Source organism: Callorhinus ursinus, unplaced genomic scaffold (assembly GCF_003265705.2).
Source record: "Callorhinus ursinus isolate GAN/ISIS: 27379988/994484 unplaced genomic scaffold, GSC_fseal_2.0 scaffold12, whole genome shotgun sequence".
In the NCBI taxonomy this organism is placed as follows: domain Eukaryota; kingdom Metazoa; phylum Chordata; class Mammalia; order Carnivora; family Otariidae; genus Callorhinus; species Callorhinus ursinus.
In genome coordinates this window covers 32,374,278-32,391,074 of record NW_027397074.1, presented here as the reverse complement: position 1 = coordinate 32,391,074, position 16,797 = coordinate 32,374,278, and the positions used below count along the sequence as shown (strand labels likewise).

General features: G+C 35.4%; 1 protein-coding gene across 3 annotated transcripts in view; it reads left to right on the top strand.

The window, feature by feature from the left end:
- The window catches only part of AGMO (alkylglycerol monooxygenase), a 393,108-nt gene that overhangs the window by 210,263 nt on the left and 166,048 nt on the right, over positions 1-16,797 (top strand). For all 3 annotated transcript variants that reach the window (XR_012380236.1, XM_025873380.2, XM_073898903.1), the window contains exons 7-11: positions 7,726-7,792; positions 10,293-10,358; positions 10,451-10,530; positions 13,958-14,092; positions 15,992-16,108. Coding sequence is in view for 2 of the 3 variants with exons in the window: in XM_025873380.2 (XP_025729165.1) it covers positions 7,726-7,792; positions 10,293-10,358; positions 10,451-10,530; positions 13,958-14,092; positions 15,992-16,108 (465 nt within the window). In the remaining variant the exon portion in view is untranslated. The remainder of the gene's footprint in view (positions 1-7,725; positions 7,793-10,292; positions 10,359-10,450; positions 10,531-13,957; positions 14,093-15,991; positions 16,109-16,797) is intronic.

Sequence of the window (16,797 nt, the reverse complement as noted above, 5' to 3'; positions counted from 1 at the left end):
AGTACAAATATCTGTACTGTGCAATGGTACCAGAAAAGGAAAAAAAAATGAATGCTTTTCTCATCCTTCTCAAGAGTACACAAAATTTTTGAAAAAGAAAACTTTTTATAAAACTTTTTTTCTGAAATAGTTCTAACTTTCCATTGAAGAGTCCACTGGACTGTAAATAAGCTTCCTGCAGGAAGTGCCTGTGTATCAGTTTATTTCTTTTTACCTCTAAAACCTAGTAAAGTCCAGAGAAATTCAATAAGTCTTTGCAGAATGAATGGACTGGCTGACAAGAGACTACTTGGTGGGCTTGTTAGGCAAATATCTTTTAATAAGAAACTTCAATAAAAATTTATAAATACAAATTTTAATGATCTGAAAGCTTCCAATGCTAATAGAAAACCCTTATTGGTTATTTGGTACTTAAAATAGTTGATTGACATTCAAATACATATTTAGTATATAGGATAAATATATTTAATAAGGATAAATTTATGTGTATACATTGATATATTTGTCCTTCAGATTTTCTATGAGTAAATATAGCTATAACACTAGAATATATAATTGAAAGGTCATGGAAATATTTATAACCACTTACTTTTAAAAAGATATGCATAAGCCTATAGTTATTTTAAAGCTCTTTCCAAATAAAAGATTTTCCAAATTTTTTATTTATAAATGTACATGCAGACATGCTTAGTTGATAGATAGTTAAAAGAAGGAAAGAAAAAGAAAGAAAAAAGCTAAGGAAGGAAGGTAAGTTACAACAAAATAAACAACTGATCATGGTATAATTATTAGTTCATTTAATTTTAGTTTGGGTTTGTATTGAATCTTGTGACTAATCTACCTGAAAAGTTTGCCATTTTCAGACCACATGTCAAGCATATCATTCTTAGTTAAATATAACGTGACAGTGGTTTGTCTATCAGATGATAAATGTATTAAGAACTGGCTTTGTATTTCCCTTAAATACTGACTGTAGTGAAACATGGAGGCCCACAGTGGTATGGGTCCCTGGAACATTAATCATGCATGATGCTATAAAGAAGTCTTGACTAGTTAGAGTTAATGGTGTCCCTATAACCTATGCTCATCTGAATGCAGGCATTTTCCTACTATGGAGATAGCATTTCGCTTCACCCCCAGCCCAGTCACTCCTTAGCATCAATCATATTGTAGGCACATTCATTGTTAATGAGTATTTTGTAAAACACATGCTTCTTAGGACATATTTTCCCTATTATGATTTTTTTCCCTCTCAGACAGGAAGCATGAATATTTGTAAGCATGTCTTATTTGGAAAGAAATTTATAATTAACTATAGACTCATGCTTTCTTTCTGAAAAGTAAGTGGCTACAAATATTCCCATAGCCTTTCAGTAATATATTCTAGTATTTTTAGTACCCATTTGAAGGTAGAAAAACTGAAGGGTGGAAATATAATGTGACATTCCCAGACAGAAGAAAAGAATTGAGAGGTTTCATTTTAAAATGGATTTAGAAAGTCTCTTCTACATCAATAGTCAGAGTGAGGTGAGAACAGGCCATTTTCCAAGCAATTCATAAAAACAAAATTATTTTTTTTAGTTAACTGAATTTTTGTTGAAAGCAAGCCTGGCCCTCCAACTTGTGCATTAGTTAATCATTTCTGTACTCTTAAGTGAACTACAAAAACCTAAACAGTCAATATTTCCCAATTAGAAGAATCAGTGAGAATAACTAAGAAATGTATAGAATAGATATGTTAATTTTATAAGAAATAATTTCAGACAGTACATTAATTTAGAACATTTATTTTGATGCTTTACAGATTTCAATTCTAAGTGATTTTTCAATTTCAATTGGAAAAACCTACAGAGGTGTGTTTTTCAGGTGATGTAGGTTAATCAGAAAACTCCCGAGAGCTACACTGTGGAAGGAATTAATTGCAACCAATTCATAGTGGACATTTAATTATTTGATTTACCACATGTACTGACTTTATCAATTTCTAGGGCAAAATTATTCTTGCACAGTAATCTAAATACAGTGGAAGTTTCACTAATTTTTAAGCCTCTAAGTCATTCAACTCATTCAAAATGTGACTGCAGGGCAAGCGGGGAGAAGGGTTATAAGAATTCTCAAAAGACATTTCAGAATCATTTGGCGATATAGAAACTGTATTTTGTATCTCTGGCTCCTTTTAACTGAAACTGAAGCCCTCACAAACCTGTACTGAGAGAACATAAAAAATAGTTCAAAAAATTCACCTGTCAATGATCACCAGAATTCAACTATCCCATTATCTGGACCCTGTGATTTTCTATTTTTCTGTTTTTTGTCTGTCTGTTAATGGTTTCTGGCCCCTTCATTTTAGCTATTTATCTTAATTTTCCAATCACTAGATCACAGATCATGTTTGGATTTGCTCTCTTGACTTTAAAGGCTGAGGGCACTCCAGACTCATGTTTTTGCCTCTAGCCTTGGGAATGACCACTAGGTTCATTCCTTAATGTAGCCCTCCCTCCAATTTCCAAACTAGAAGACAGAAATTTTGCAGTGCTTCCCTCTGGGACTGCAAAAAGAATGAAGCACAGCAGGACACATATACCCATGAAGCAGAGGGCATTTTCAATGTTGGGTTACTGTCCTGTGCATTGTGAGATGTTTAGCAGCACTAAAACGCACTACTCATTAAATTCCAGTAGCACTTCCTCCAGTGTGACAGCCAAAAGTATCTCCAGACATTGCCAAAAGACTGGGAGCACAGTCATTCCCATTTGAGAACCACTACTGTAAAGTCAGAAGGGTGGGGAGGGCTGTGAGGTGGATTTATCTGCTCAATATAATCTTGTTGGGCAGTCACTATATGTAAGTCGATGTTGCATGTACTGTGAGAACCTTGAAGAGGAGTAAGGTGCCATTTCTGTCCTCGTTGAACTTTCAACATTGTATAGAAAGTGAATACAAATAACTAGAAATCAGAGTAGCATGACATAAAAATTAGTGATGTCTCAATACATATTCAGAAAAAGGCAAACAAATTCTCATTAGAAAAATCAAGAAGAGTGTTTCAAAATTTAGGTAGGACTTGAAGGAACAGCAGGATTCCAACAGATCGAGTTGGGAGATTAAGGTCTTTGAGGCAGAAGAAAGAGAACATTGGAAATTTGTCTTGAGGAAGAGTTTGAACGACTTTGAATTCGACATGTTTTGGGCTTCATTTAGTTCATTATGAGGAGGCTTTCATTTGAGGTCACTTTATTTTTGTTGAGGACAATGACATGATGAGAAGCTAACAGTGTCTTATGGGTCCTGTTCTCTTGCTTTTATATTTAACTGTTTTCCCCACCCCTGCCATAAACTGTGGGGAGAGAATGAGTTTGTGACCAGTACAGCAAAAGATCTAGAGCACTTCTGCTGGATAAAATTTAATCAATAGAATGGATGAAGCTTATTATTATACAATTGTTACTTTCATAATAATTTATTATTATACATATAAAAACAGCTCAAGAAATGATCCTTTTGGAAAACAATGATTTCAAGAAATAGGCAAAAAAATGTTTATATTAATAGTTTCTGAAGTTAGGCTGAGAAATTAGCATCCAAATATTAATAGTATGGAAACTGAAAACACAATTTAAATAAAAAGGGAGAAGAAATAATATAAAGACTTTTGTTTGAAACACTGGTTCTTAACCTCTGAGGACTCATCTACTCCTTTGAGTATATGATGAAAACAGTAGTTTCCTCCCAGAAAAATACCCAGCAGTACATATTCATAAAATTTGGCATAACCCTTAAGGGTGTTCTTGACTTTCTGAAGACCATTCATGGCCTTTCTAGGCATCCGTGTTCTCAGGTTCTAAAACCCTGACAGAAAATGACAGTTTACAAGACAGACCATTGGTTTGGGGACCTAAGAAACACCAGAAGTTCCTAAAATCCCATGAGGGGGCAGTTTAGAATCTGAAGTGTCCAGGTTCTTTATAAATACTTGGATTTCTTTTGACTGGAATGTAGTAAAAAAGCATTTAGTTGGGTGCCTGGGTGGCTCAGTCGTTAAGCATCTGCCTTTGGCTCAGGTCATGATCCCAGGGTCCTGGGATCGAGCCCCCATCAGGCTCCCTACTTGGCGGGAAGCCTGCTTCTCCCTCTCCAACTCCCCCTGCTTGTGTTCCTGCTCTCTCTATCTCTCTCTCTGTCAAATAAATAAATAAAATCTTAAAGAAAAAAAGGCATTTAGTTATTGTCCATGAAACTTCTAAAAGTTTAAATTACTTTTATTTGATGGAGATATTTCTGTATCTCTTAGAAGCAATATAATAGAAAAATAGAAAGAATCTTCAGTTGAAATCAAGAAGACTCTAGTGCTTCTTCCAAGCTGTTTGTACTTGGACTAATAATTTAACTTCTCTGAGCTACGGTTTTAATGCTTTTTTAAAAATAACAGAGTATGGGACTATATGATTTTTAAGTCCTCTATAGGTTATAAAATTTCATCATTTAAATTAACTCATCTAAATCTTAAAAAATAAGACAGGAAAAAATAACTCTAAAAATGAGAAAAGCTGCAGTAATTTCCACAGTAACATATTTTCAGGAAGTTATTCAAAGCTAGATGTGGTTGAATTGCTAAATGACTGAATTTGCAAAAGTGGGCGATAATTAAGTCATTATGCTCAACCCATATTAATTATTGATGACTTCTCCATGATTTTGAGTTAGAAGAGTTTTCTCCAAAAGAGGTTCTGACTGGGTTGTCTGAATGATGAATCATCTCCCACACCGAGGTGGTCTTCCTCAGCTCCAAGGTCCTCATAGGCACTACCAGGAAATTGACTGTGGTTGCCTGTGTTGTACTTGGCTTTTAACTTTAAAAAAAAAAAAAGGTACTTTCAATATTGATATCACCGTGCTTTAGCCTGTAGGAGCAGATTTTCTTTGAGGAAAAATGCTTGACATTAAAAAATAATAATAATAATGCACTCAGCCAAGGCTCCAATCATCTGAATGCACTCATTTTGATTCATTTTTGTGGCTTTAAATCCGGCTGCACACATGCCAGGACCAAAGATCAGAAATGCATCTGGGTAGCAGAAGCTGGTCAGTGTAGTCTCCTCCACCCCCTTTTGTTGTCTGTTTTTGTAACATATGTTAGGCACCAAAGAGACAAACAAGGATAAAATGGTTTTCTCCTTTTCCATCTGGTTCTCTGCCAGAGATACAAAGCCCGAACACAGCATCAGATTTCAATGTTCTGACTGCTGAGAAACCCCACTTTCTTGTTCTCTATCCATCACCATTCTTCTTAACAAATATTTTTCCACCAAGTACAAAGCAATGGAGTCCAATAAAATACAGGGCTATTTCTACTTATTCCCATCCCAATCCCTGGTCATTAGTACTTCTATTTGTGGGATAATACCTTTTGTGGCTTATTTGATAGGAATGTAGTCTGATGTAAGTGCTACATATTCACAGTATTTTGAACTCCTAAATTAAAAAAAATACAGATAGTTCTTTGGGTATAAATGGAATTCTGTTCTATGAGTTAACCAAAAAGTCTGTTGTTTGGAGCTCATAGTATATTTCTCATGGAAATAATTTTAAAATGGTGATAAAACTCCAAGATAGAAGAGGGGGTGGGGAAGGAGACAAAGAAGAATGAAGGGAGGGAGGGAGGGAGTCTAAATCAATATAGGACACAAAATATTACACATCATTTGCATGCAACATTTCTGTCTGTTCCGTAACAGAAACTGTAATTCCTTTAGAAGCTTGGCAGCAGCATGGAAGGCAAGGACTGCTTCTTTCAAGTGTGTAAACAGTGGGTTCAATAAGGAGATGGTGGTGGCACCTGCCCTCTGGAGAGCTGTAGGACCGCCATGTGGCAACATTGCTGCAGCTTCTACCTCAAGAGGGTACAGGACCCCACAAGCTGGGGACAGTGTGACTACTGCAGCTGTTCAGATTTGCAGAGCAATTTTTAACTGGGTGTTTTAATGTCTGTCAGAGATTGCCAAAACATGATTAAACCCCGCTATATAAAGAGTTGCAATCTAGAAATTTGTTTGAGACTTTAGAGGAGATCTATTAATATTTTTCAACTGGCTGACTCTGCATTATTGTGTATTACTAGAGTAGTAGTTGCTTTTATGTAAAATTTTATCTTAAAATTATTCAAACATTCAGAAAAGTAGAGAAAATAATAGAATACACTTATGTATATCCATCATTTCAATTAAAAAATCATTGTGATTTTGATTCATTTTCTTAATGCATTGCCAAGTATCTTTTAGCAAAACATAGATCTCATGTCATGTATACTTCAGTTATACAACTCTAAAAAAAAAATTATATCTTCCTACACAATGACAATTCCAACATAATTTTCAATAAAAACAGTATTTTTTATCATGTAATAACCCTGTATATAATCATTGTCTTAACCCTCATTGCCTATAAAATGTCTATTTTGTTTGGTTTGTTCAAACCAGTATTAAAAATAAGATCACTCCATTTGGCTGTTATGTAACTTAAATATCTTTTTATCTTGAGCAGTCCTATCTATTTTTTTCCCTGTACCACTGACCTGTTGCCAATTCATGTCAGTGTGTCATGATTGTCAGGGGATGTTTTTTCTCCTTAAGCATCATTTAACTTACTCCTTTATTCTTCATATATCCTCAAATGGAAATTAGCTCTAGAGGTGAATAATTTCTTAAAATATAACAGTGTATTGATTTTGTCATTAGTATGACATTAGTATACAAAAACAGACAACAAAAGGGGGTGGAGGAGACTACACTGACCAGCTCTAACAAATCCATTTAGATCATAATTAAAGTAAACATTTTTAATTGTGCCTCTAAAATGGACTCAAAGATGGTGCATCTACAGGTAAAAGAAATTCAGGATTATATGTGAATAAGCAGAATCACCCTAATGCAGGAGGTAACAGCTGTTGCTACATGGCTAAGTATTGGGTGATACCAACCCTCAACTATCCAGAAAGCAAATGTAATACTATGTTTTCCCTTCCCTAGTTATGTGCTAGTTACCATAAATCAACAAAGACACAGCTGAAAGGTGAAGAACATGAAATGACATGAGACCTGAGTGTGCCTTGAATGTGGTAGTCTATAACTACCATACTGTTTGTAATACTCAGAATATTATTATGTAGATATTTTTTAACATTTCCATTTTAAACATGAGGAAATGGAATTATAAAAAGCTTAAATTGTTTTCCCAAGATCACATAGTAATAAATGGAGGTTCCAGGAACTGAATTTAGGCAGCCTAACTCTTAAACTGTCTACTACCATACTGCCTCTCAGTATAGATTTAAAAACTTACTGTTATTTATTTGAGAGAAAGATTGCACACACACAATGTGTGGGAGAGGGAGGGGGAAGGGCAGAGGGCAGAGGGAGAGAGAGAGAATCTTAAGCAGCCTCCACACCCAGTGTGAGCCCAATGCTGGGCTCGATCTCACAACCCTGAGATCACGACCCGAGCCGAAATCAAGAGTTCGACACCTAACTGACAGAGGCACCCAGGTGCCCCACAGCTTATTTTTATTTTTATATGAACACCAGGAAGGAGAGAAACTTCTTCTGACTCTGAGGCCAACCTTGAAACTTGAAATATCTCTTAATCCATGTGGGCTTTTAATGTGAATATATACACACATTTATTGATACCTATGTGTATAAATATAAATATTGCTTTTGTTTTAAACAGGTCATCAATAACCTTGGTCCTTTGGAACTGATTATTAATACTCCTAGCCATCATAGGGTTCATCACGGTAAGGAAATTTGATCTTTTTTTCCTTCTTCATTTCTTTAGAAACAGTATTATTTTGTATCTTTATCACAATTATTCAGCATAGTCACCATTCACTGTATAAATAGGTATCATTTCTTCCACTGCACCTGGACAAGCCTCATTTCCAAAGCAAAGATTGGAGGGGGAAGAAAACAAAACAAAAAAAAACACCTTTCTTGGATTTTCCTTTTTGCCTCGATCTCCTTAGTTGTAATGGAAAACGAGTTAACCACCTGAGGGAATTCGAGTTAACCACCTGAGGGGATGCATACTTTCTACATTGAAGGAGTCAGTTGAAGGTCACTTCCCGACCCAATGCTGAGGGTCACTCCTATACACAGCCAGAAAGCCTCTCTCTGGTCTTGAAAATTGTTGGGATTTCAGGAAAGCCTAATAAACAGCAGTTCACTTTCTTGCCTAAATTCTGGGAACTGCATTAGCCTGACAAAGAAAAAACCCCATGTGGCTAGTGCCTAAGGTTTAAAGACAGCATAAGACTTCACAAAAATGTTTACATGTGTGCACCAAAAGACCTGTACAAGAATGTGCATAACAGCATTATTAGTAATAGAAAAAAAAATAGAGATGAAATTCAAATGTTTATCACAGCAGAACAGAGAAATTATAGACTATGCCTGTAATGGGGAATTTTATAGCAATAAAAATGTCCAAACTGTTGCAACTTGGGATGGCCTGAATAAATCTCACAAACACAATGTTGAGAGAAGGAAGACAGTAATAAAATAATAAATATTGTTGTACTTCTTTTACAAATTTCCAGGCACCAGAGGCAGCGCTGGAATACTGCAGGCCTGCCTTCCCAATCTGCAGGTCCCTTTCCTCCTGGCAGGGAGCAGATGGAAGCATAAGCCACGCCCTTCCCTGTCAAGGAACAGGAGACGGCAGAGTCAGGCTGCAGATGCTCAGTTTCCTCTTCCAAACTCCATAGGCATTTCCTGGAGCACCTAAGTGGCTCAGTTGGTTAAGCTGACTCTTGATTTTGGCTCAGGTCATGATCTCAGAGTTATGAGATCAGCTCCATGATGGGCTCCTCACTGGGCATGGGGCCTGTTTAAGATTCTCTTTTTCCCTCTCCTCCTCCCCGCCCCTGCTCATGGTCTCCCCCCCCCCCCCCCCCCCCCCCCCCCATCTCTAAAAAAAAAAAAAAAAAAAAATCCAAACTCCATAGGCATTCCCCAACCCCAAGGGGATTGTTGGTGAGGGGCTGGAAAGGCCAAGGGTTATAGACTGTTCCTTCACATAAAAGGAAACATAAGGAGTGGAGAAGAATAAGTTCACATTGAAGAATAAATAGTTGCTAGTGTTCTCTGTTTGACTTTAGGGTATCTTCCCACTTATGTTGTTTTGTATCTGGGTTTCTCAGCCCCAGCATTATTAATGTTTTAGGCCAAACAGTTCTTCATTCGGAGGTGGGAGGTTAGGGGTAGGACTACCCTATTATAGGATGTTGGTCTCTACATACTAGATGCAAATAATATCTGCCCCCAGTTGTGACTCTCAGCAGTCTTCAGACATTGCCACATGTCCCTTGAGAAGCAAAATGTTCTCCCCGCCCAACAGAGAACCACTGCTTAGCCCACATATGGCAATGGGTTGTATGTCTGTGTGTGTAGCCAGCCCCACACTACTTTCGCACTGGGGAAGATTGTCTCTTATGTCTTCACTTTTAAACATATACTTACTTGTATAGTAGGCATGTAATGAAATGACACATAAAGACAGTTGAATTTGTTGGAGCAATGGCTTGGTAGGTTAATATTCTTTTTCCTTTAATTTACACTCATGTGAATATAGTGTATCTATTTATGCAACTTTTTTTATTAAAGAAACTACGCCTAGCTATTTCCATTTAAATTATAATTTGAATACTTTGGAGCAGGAAAAATATATGTTTTGTGTTGATAAAAATAATCAAGGGTAGTTTAATTTTCACTTATGTCTTTTATGATTTAAAAAAAATAATAAAGTCTCACTTTAAGTAGAAAATTTTCTTCCTGGAAAAGATGCAGAGAAAAGGGGTAGAGATAACTCATTTCAAAAAAAAAAATGCAAATATACATATATTACTTATCTTATTTTCTATTGCCTTTGTTTTGTGGGCCATTTAATTTTTAATTATTACTCTTTGATAGTCTTAAAGTAAAATTACTTAGAATTATCCCAGATTTCTAAAAAACTGGAAAATTATGAGCAAAAACATTTTTTTTTAAATTCTGGGGTAATTCTAAATATATGTAGTTTTAAGGAATTCTTTGCTCTTTTTAGTAAAATTAACTCAAAAATATACAATAAAAGCAGTTAACTAGCAAATAATTAATGTCAGTGAAAAGAGATTCCTAGGAAAATCATTTTGTTGCTAAGTCTTAATTTTGTGCATGGGTTTTAAAATACAATAAGATGTTTCAAAAGCATAATTTCATTTTTAAAAAAAGCCCCTTTTTAAATATTTTGTTTTATAGGCAGAAACCGTTATTGCATAGACAAAAATTATGCCGGTGTTCTTATTATATGGGATAGAATTTTTGGTAAGTAAAATGTATATGAATTTAAAAATAGTAACTTAGCTCCTTAACTCACAAAAAGTCAAAGATCATATCCTTCAATGTTTATCTTCCAGGGACATTTGAGGCAGAGAATGAGAAAGTTGTATATGGCCTAACACATCCCATTAATACATTCGAACCATTCAAGGTGCAGGTAATGTAACTGATTTTATTTTTTCTGAATTGATTATATCCTTTCATAAATCTTATAGTGAAAATAAAGATCAGTTGTTGAAAGGCAAAAGTACATTACACTATCCTGAAAATAAGGGTTTTTTTTTTTTTTTTAACCATAAAAGAAGTTGAAAGTAAGTCTGGCACTCCAACAAAATCTTGAATCAACTTGGGTAAAATGCATTTGAAAACAACTCATTAAAAGAACTCATTAAGAACTCTTAAATATATCTACTACCGAGAATTTTTTTAAAAATAGCTCTTTAGCAACATATTTCTTTCTCAGCACAGACCTGAAATATATTCATGTATTCAGAAGGAGCAGTAGTAAATGCATAATTAAGGCTGATACCACAGTAAGAAAAATATTTGCTTCAAGGCTGCATGAATCTGGTTAGAAATTCAACATGAGGCCTTTGCCCTACTCTTCTTGGACCTAAATGTCAGGAGCTATTATGAGTTGGTTAGGTCTGCGCATTACCTCACCTGCTAAGACTTGTTGCACTGGACCCGTTTTCTGTCAGACATGTGGTATTGGTTGTTCACTGATCTCAATGGCTGGCACTAGAGAAATGAGGAATGTCTGTGAAGCTCCGATCCATCAGCAACAGACCACCACAAACACTCCTGGGGTTAGGAACTAGTAAATGAGAAAAAGATAAGAATGCTTGAAAAAAACCAAAACGGTCAGTCAGCAACAGCTCTGTACAGGGGACCAGGTTTGCAGCATTCAGTAAGGGAAGAAATTACAGGTTCATGTGGGGTCTGCTTTTTGAACCTCTTTCTTGAAAGTTTTTAAGAAATTTAAAATAACAAAATAAAGTGACATTTATTAAACTTTTACTATGAGCAGGGTATTGCTAACCACTCCGCACAAATGTTTAAGGTAGCCCTTACTAAAACCTTATGAGACTGTCATTCTTTTTATCCTCATTTTTTTCGAGGATGAAACTGAAATTGCCAGGATTTAAATAAGTCAACCAGCTACCCACAGCAAGTTTAACCAAGGAGGGTTGCAGGCCAAGTCCGAGACTCATCTAGCTCAATAACTTTCACACTGTGCTGCCTATGTACAGAATAAACCATCACAAATTTCCTCCACTTTTCAAATGAAAGATATTTTTATCTCACACTTCCAAACTGAAAACTTGATTATTTTCTTCCTTCTCAATCATAGGCCATTTTTCTCTGTTTCTCTGTCTTTCTCTCTCTCTTTTGGACATTACTAAAAATATATCTCTCAGGAGAGTATTAACAAATATTTCACAGTACTTTCTTAATAAGGAACTTTAGGGAATTGAAGTTAATTTAAAAATAACACATTGAGAGCTACCACTTTACGTGGTATAGTCTTATCTCTGTAATAAGGACATTAAAAAGGAAATAGCCAACTTGGTCTCTGTCCTTTTGGAGGGAGCCTTTGAAACTTCATGTGCCTATGAATCATAAGAGGATTTATTAAATTGCAGATTCTGTTCAGTCAGTCTGAGGTGTGTCCAACATTCCGTATTCCTAACAAGCTCCCAGGAGATGCCAAACCTGTTGTTCCCTGGCTGATCCTTTGAGGAGCAAGGCTTTGGGAGTGTACACTTCTGAGGCAAAGGGGCTCATATCTGAGACCGAATGGGAGACTGAAAATTGCACAGCAAGGAGTTGGATGATTAGGATTTGGAAGGACCCAGTATTCAGACAACCACAGTATTTATGAGCGGCTGCTGAATCTATGTTAGGTTCAGTGCCCCAGGCCTCTGTCCTCATGGAAACATTTCGTTATCACAACTGTATCTGAGGCGTAGGCTTCTAGATGCTCGCTTACATTGTCAAAATGTCATATGGGCACGTTGTGTTAATTAGGAGTTCTTAAATCTACAAAAACATATACTAACTTTCACTTGTATTCCTTTATATTCAGCCAAATTTCTCACCTTTCCCTCAGAGGCATCAAAAGCAAGTAAGATGGCCCCCACTAGTTGGAGAGGGTTTTTTATTTTTTTTCCTCTTTATTATTAAGCATAGGACACTCACTTTGCTCTCCTTTGGAGTCCAGGAGTTTCAGGGCGTTGGAAGGCAAGTAAGAAAGTACTCCTTATTTTAAAATGTTACCATATATTTCTCATGGCCTGTATCTAGAATGAGAGCAATAAAATGCAGTCAGGGGCAACTGGGTAGCTCGGTCGGTTGAGTGTCAGACTCTTGGTTTTGGCTCACGTCATGATCTCAGGGTCCTGGGACTGATCGAGCCCTGCATTGGGCTCCACACTCCTCAGGGAGTCCTTTTGAAGTTCTCTCTCTGTCCCTCTCCCTTTGCCCTCCCCACACTCGTGCTCTCTCTCTAAAATAAATAAATAAATATTTAAAAATAAATAAAATGAAGTCAGTTTTCAAAATAACAGAACAGATACATATATTAATATGTGTTGTAACTCCTAAGCACATTATATTTTGTATTGTTATTATTTTTTATTAAGACCCAGTGTAAATTTCCATCTCACAGTTCCCTTTTCCTCAAAATCTCCTCCACTAAACCCTACATTGTTCATTAATTGCTTCAGATTCCTTATTGTAATGTTTCAAGAAATTTTAAAACCATTTTTATAATCCTAGCAGTTTAAACTCTTTAAGAGACAATGAAAATGCCAGTAGGACCACAAATTCTCATAGAGCCAAAACTTCTTTCTACATTAATTTATTACTTCACTTATAATAGAAGTCAGCATTAGAGTCTATAGCTCTGGGACTATTTTAAATCCTATGATGCATTACTATCACATGTATGGAATAACCAATTACCCTAATAGCTAATATTTACTGAGTACTTCTTATGTGTGAGCATACTTTTAACTTCTGTACCTGTCACATGTACAGTGTTATTTACAGAATGTGAATTCCTACTATAAAACTCAGAGATGGCTTTGAATAGTTTTCCTCAATTGTAGACATGATTGTCTAAAGCTCAGTACAGTAAATAAAGGGCTGTTTTTTAATCTGTAATGTGTTTCCATGTTCAACATTAATATCCATTTAGCAAGACTTTAGAAATAATGCCATTAGACACAGATGTTGAGTGCACAAGCTGCTAAATTAATTCCATTGGAAGCAAAGACTCAACTCATTTTTTCTATTTTGCTGATTTTCTAAATAATTGTCCTCTTTTTAAAATTTCAAAATTATAATTTTGTGCAGCTTCAGAAATATTGACAAGAACACACTTAAGGGACACGGAATGAATAGAATGAATTACAATATGCAACTGCATGTTAATCTATATTAAGCAAATGATACATAACCTGTATATTACAGAAAAAAATATAAATTGCATTGAATAATAAAATGTATGATTAATTATACTTCATATTTTTGTTATGTGTTTTTCTTATTTTAAATAAGCTATATTTTTATTCTTCTAGTTCCACCATTTAGTTTACATATGGACTACATTCTGGGCCACACCTGGATTCTTCAACAAGTTTTCTGTCATATTTAAAGGACCAGGATGGGGTCCAGGTAAACCAAGACTTGGACTGAGTGAAGAAATCCCAGAGGTAAATAGAGTTCATGTTGGTGATGGTGAAGATTAGTATCATATTGCCAGGTCTACAGTCAGCCTGTATGTATGTTGACTTCATGCAGATCTAAAAAAGATGTTCTCTTAGGTAGATACTGCCCTTTGGTGCACAACTTACTGACTAGAAACTACCTAGGGGCCAATAAGAATGGTGCCTTCTCCCAGGCAGACACTGCCTCTTACTGGGGAGCATGGTTTGGGGGCAGAAACACTAAAACCTACAGCAAAGAGCCTTTATGTAATGCAAAAACACATTCGCTTGGCCACAGAATCCTAAAACAGTAGAGATGGAAGGAGCCTTAAAGATAACTCAGTGTAGCCTTCATTTTATTAATGAAAAAAATGTAAAGACGGTCAACATCACTAATCATCAGGAAAATGCAAATCTAAACCACAATGAGATATCACCTTATACCTGTTAGAATGGCTAAAATAAAAAAGACAAGAAATCACAAGTGTTGGTGAGGATGTGGAGAAAAAGAATCCCCCATATGCTGTTGCTGGGAATGTAAATTGGTACAGCCAATGAATGAAGGGGCCTGGGAGATTCAAACTTCTAGTTATGTCACAGGAATAAAAGTCACAGCATAAAGAATATAGTCAAGGATATTGTAATAGTGGTATATCAGGATAGATGGCAACTATACTTGTGATGAACATAGCATAAGGTATAAATTTGTCAAATCACTAAGTTGTATACCTGAAACTAATGTAACTATACTGAATTTAAAAAAAGAAATGAAGTCTCTAGAATGGAAGGTCTAAAGTCACACCAAGGTGATGTGGTTATTAGATTAGACCATAACTTTACCCATTCTCTAGTAGAGTAGTAGTAGTATTAAATTCAGAAATCACATTAAAACCCAAAAGTAAGTGAAGTGGAGATTTAAAATCCTGGAAACCCAATGAAAAATTCAGTTTTAATCTGGAATTCTTATAGAGATGATAAAAAGAAATTTCTTTCCAATCCTTAGGATATATATTGTAATTCCTTATAATAACTGTCATTAAGTAATCTAAAAGCAATAGAAAGAGTAAACTATTGTTTATATCAAAGATCATTGTGAATATCAAAATTAGCCCATATTACAAGGAAATAAAATTAGTTTTTATTTGAATATTGTTATTTTTCAAAAATCTTGATCTAAATAAGAATATTTTCTTATCCAGTTATGAAAGTTGCTATGCTGAAATTTCCCAGATGTTTTTAGTGTTGTTCATAATCAGTCTTGTAACAATGAGCTAACCTGATTAGATGAAAATAATTCCCTTATTTCAGCTCAGAAAATTTAGTTAACTATGGTCCATTTATTATTTCTTCTATTTTTCCAATAGATAATCCAAAGCGAATATTCTAAAGTAATATTTGTGCCTAAATTTGCATTATAAAAGTAGAATTATAGTATTTCTGGGAAACTCTATAGTTTAGGAAAGTTGTTGCCAATAAAGCGATATTTCCCTCTGAGGCATGATTATCTCCATTAGTAAAATAACCTTCCATTTTTTCTTTTTCTTTACTTTCATGTATAATCATGGACATACATATTCCTATTTTCATATTTCATATTTTAACGTTCATTTCGGTTGTTTATCATCAGTACATACTGCTAACTCAGTTCTTACACTGGTTTATTATAAAGCAGACTAAATCAAAATCATGATGCTTCTGAAATGAAAAACAAGTTTCTGAACTTTTACGTTTTTCTATCCAAAAACAAGAGAATGTTAGATTCATTTTGGGGAAAAAATTAAAAAAAAGGAGTAGCAAAACTTTTCTTTTCTTTGTGTCCATCTCCTCTCTGCTTAGTGTGAATTTCAGTGAGGGCAATCGGCCATGGGGCAACGTAAAGAAAAGATGTCTTCCTTGTCTTCCTAGATCACGGGGGAAGAATGTCCCTTCTCATCCTCGGTGTCTCATCTTTTAAAGATCTATGCAGTTGTACAGTCTGCTTTGATGCTAGCGTTTTATGAAGAGACCTTTGCGGATAAAGCTGTAAGTGGTATCCATTTTAAATACCTAGGAAATTTTGTGAGAAAACTATCTGTCACTTGGTCTGAAAGTGGAAGTTGGCCCCCATATTATAGCTGTGCTCTATTGTTTCTGTAATGTCGGCTTCAGCGTTGGCAATATCCCCCATTTAAACAGGTAAGTTAATTCTCCTAGACTATTACATATAAATTAATTGATTATATCCAAAGTGTTCCTGTGAGGAATATCTATCAAATGGTCTGCCAAAGACATTGACTAGGCTTTGGGGAAGCAGAATAAAAAGTCTTCCCTGAGAATTTTTAACCACAAACCAGCCCTCACACAGGGATGGGTCCCAGGATTTATGCTAACTGTTGATTTATAAACCTAAATTAAGAATATAGTTCAAAGTATTCTCAGATTAGGTCTCACATGACTAATAGAACCATGTTCAAAACAGGCTCGGAGCAATCCCCTTGAACTCAAGTGTCAGAATATTCCCACAGATAAAGTCGCAGCGATGATGAACTCAGAGTTAAACAACATGGGAACACACTGGGAGAAAGCAAGCCATCACGACAAAGCGTTAGCAGAAACAACAAACAACAGAATCAAACTCTCAAAAACAACAGATGTTGGAAATTAAAGTAAAACATAAATTTAGTAAATTTAGTATGTTTGAAGAAGGCGAAGATGAAATTAAAAAGCAATTA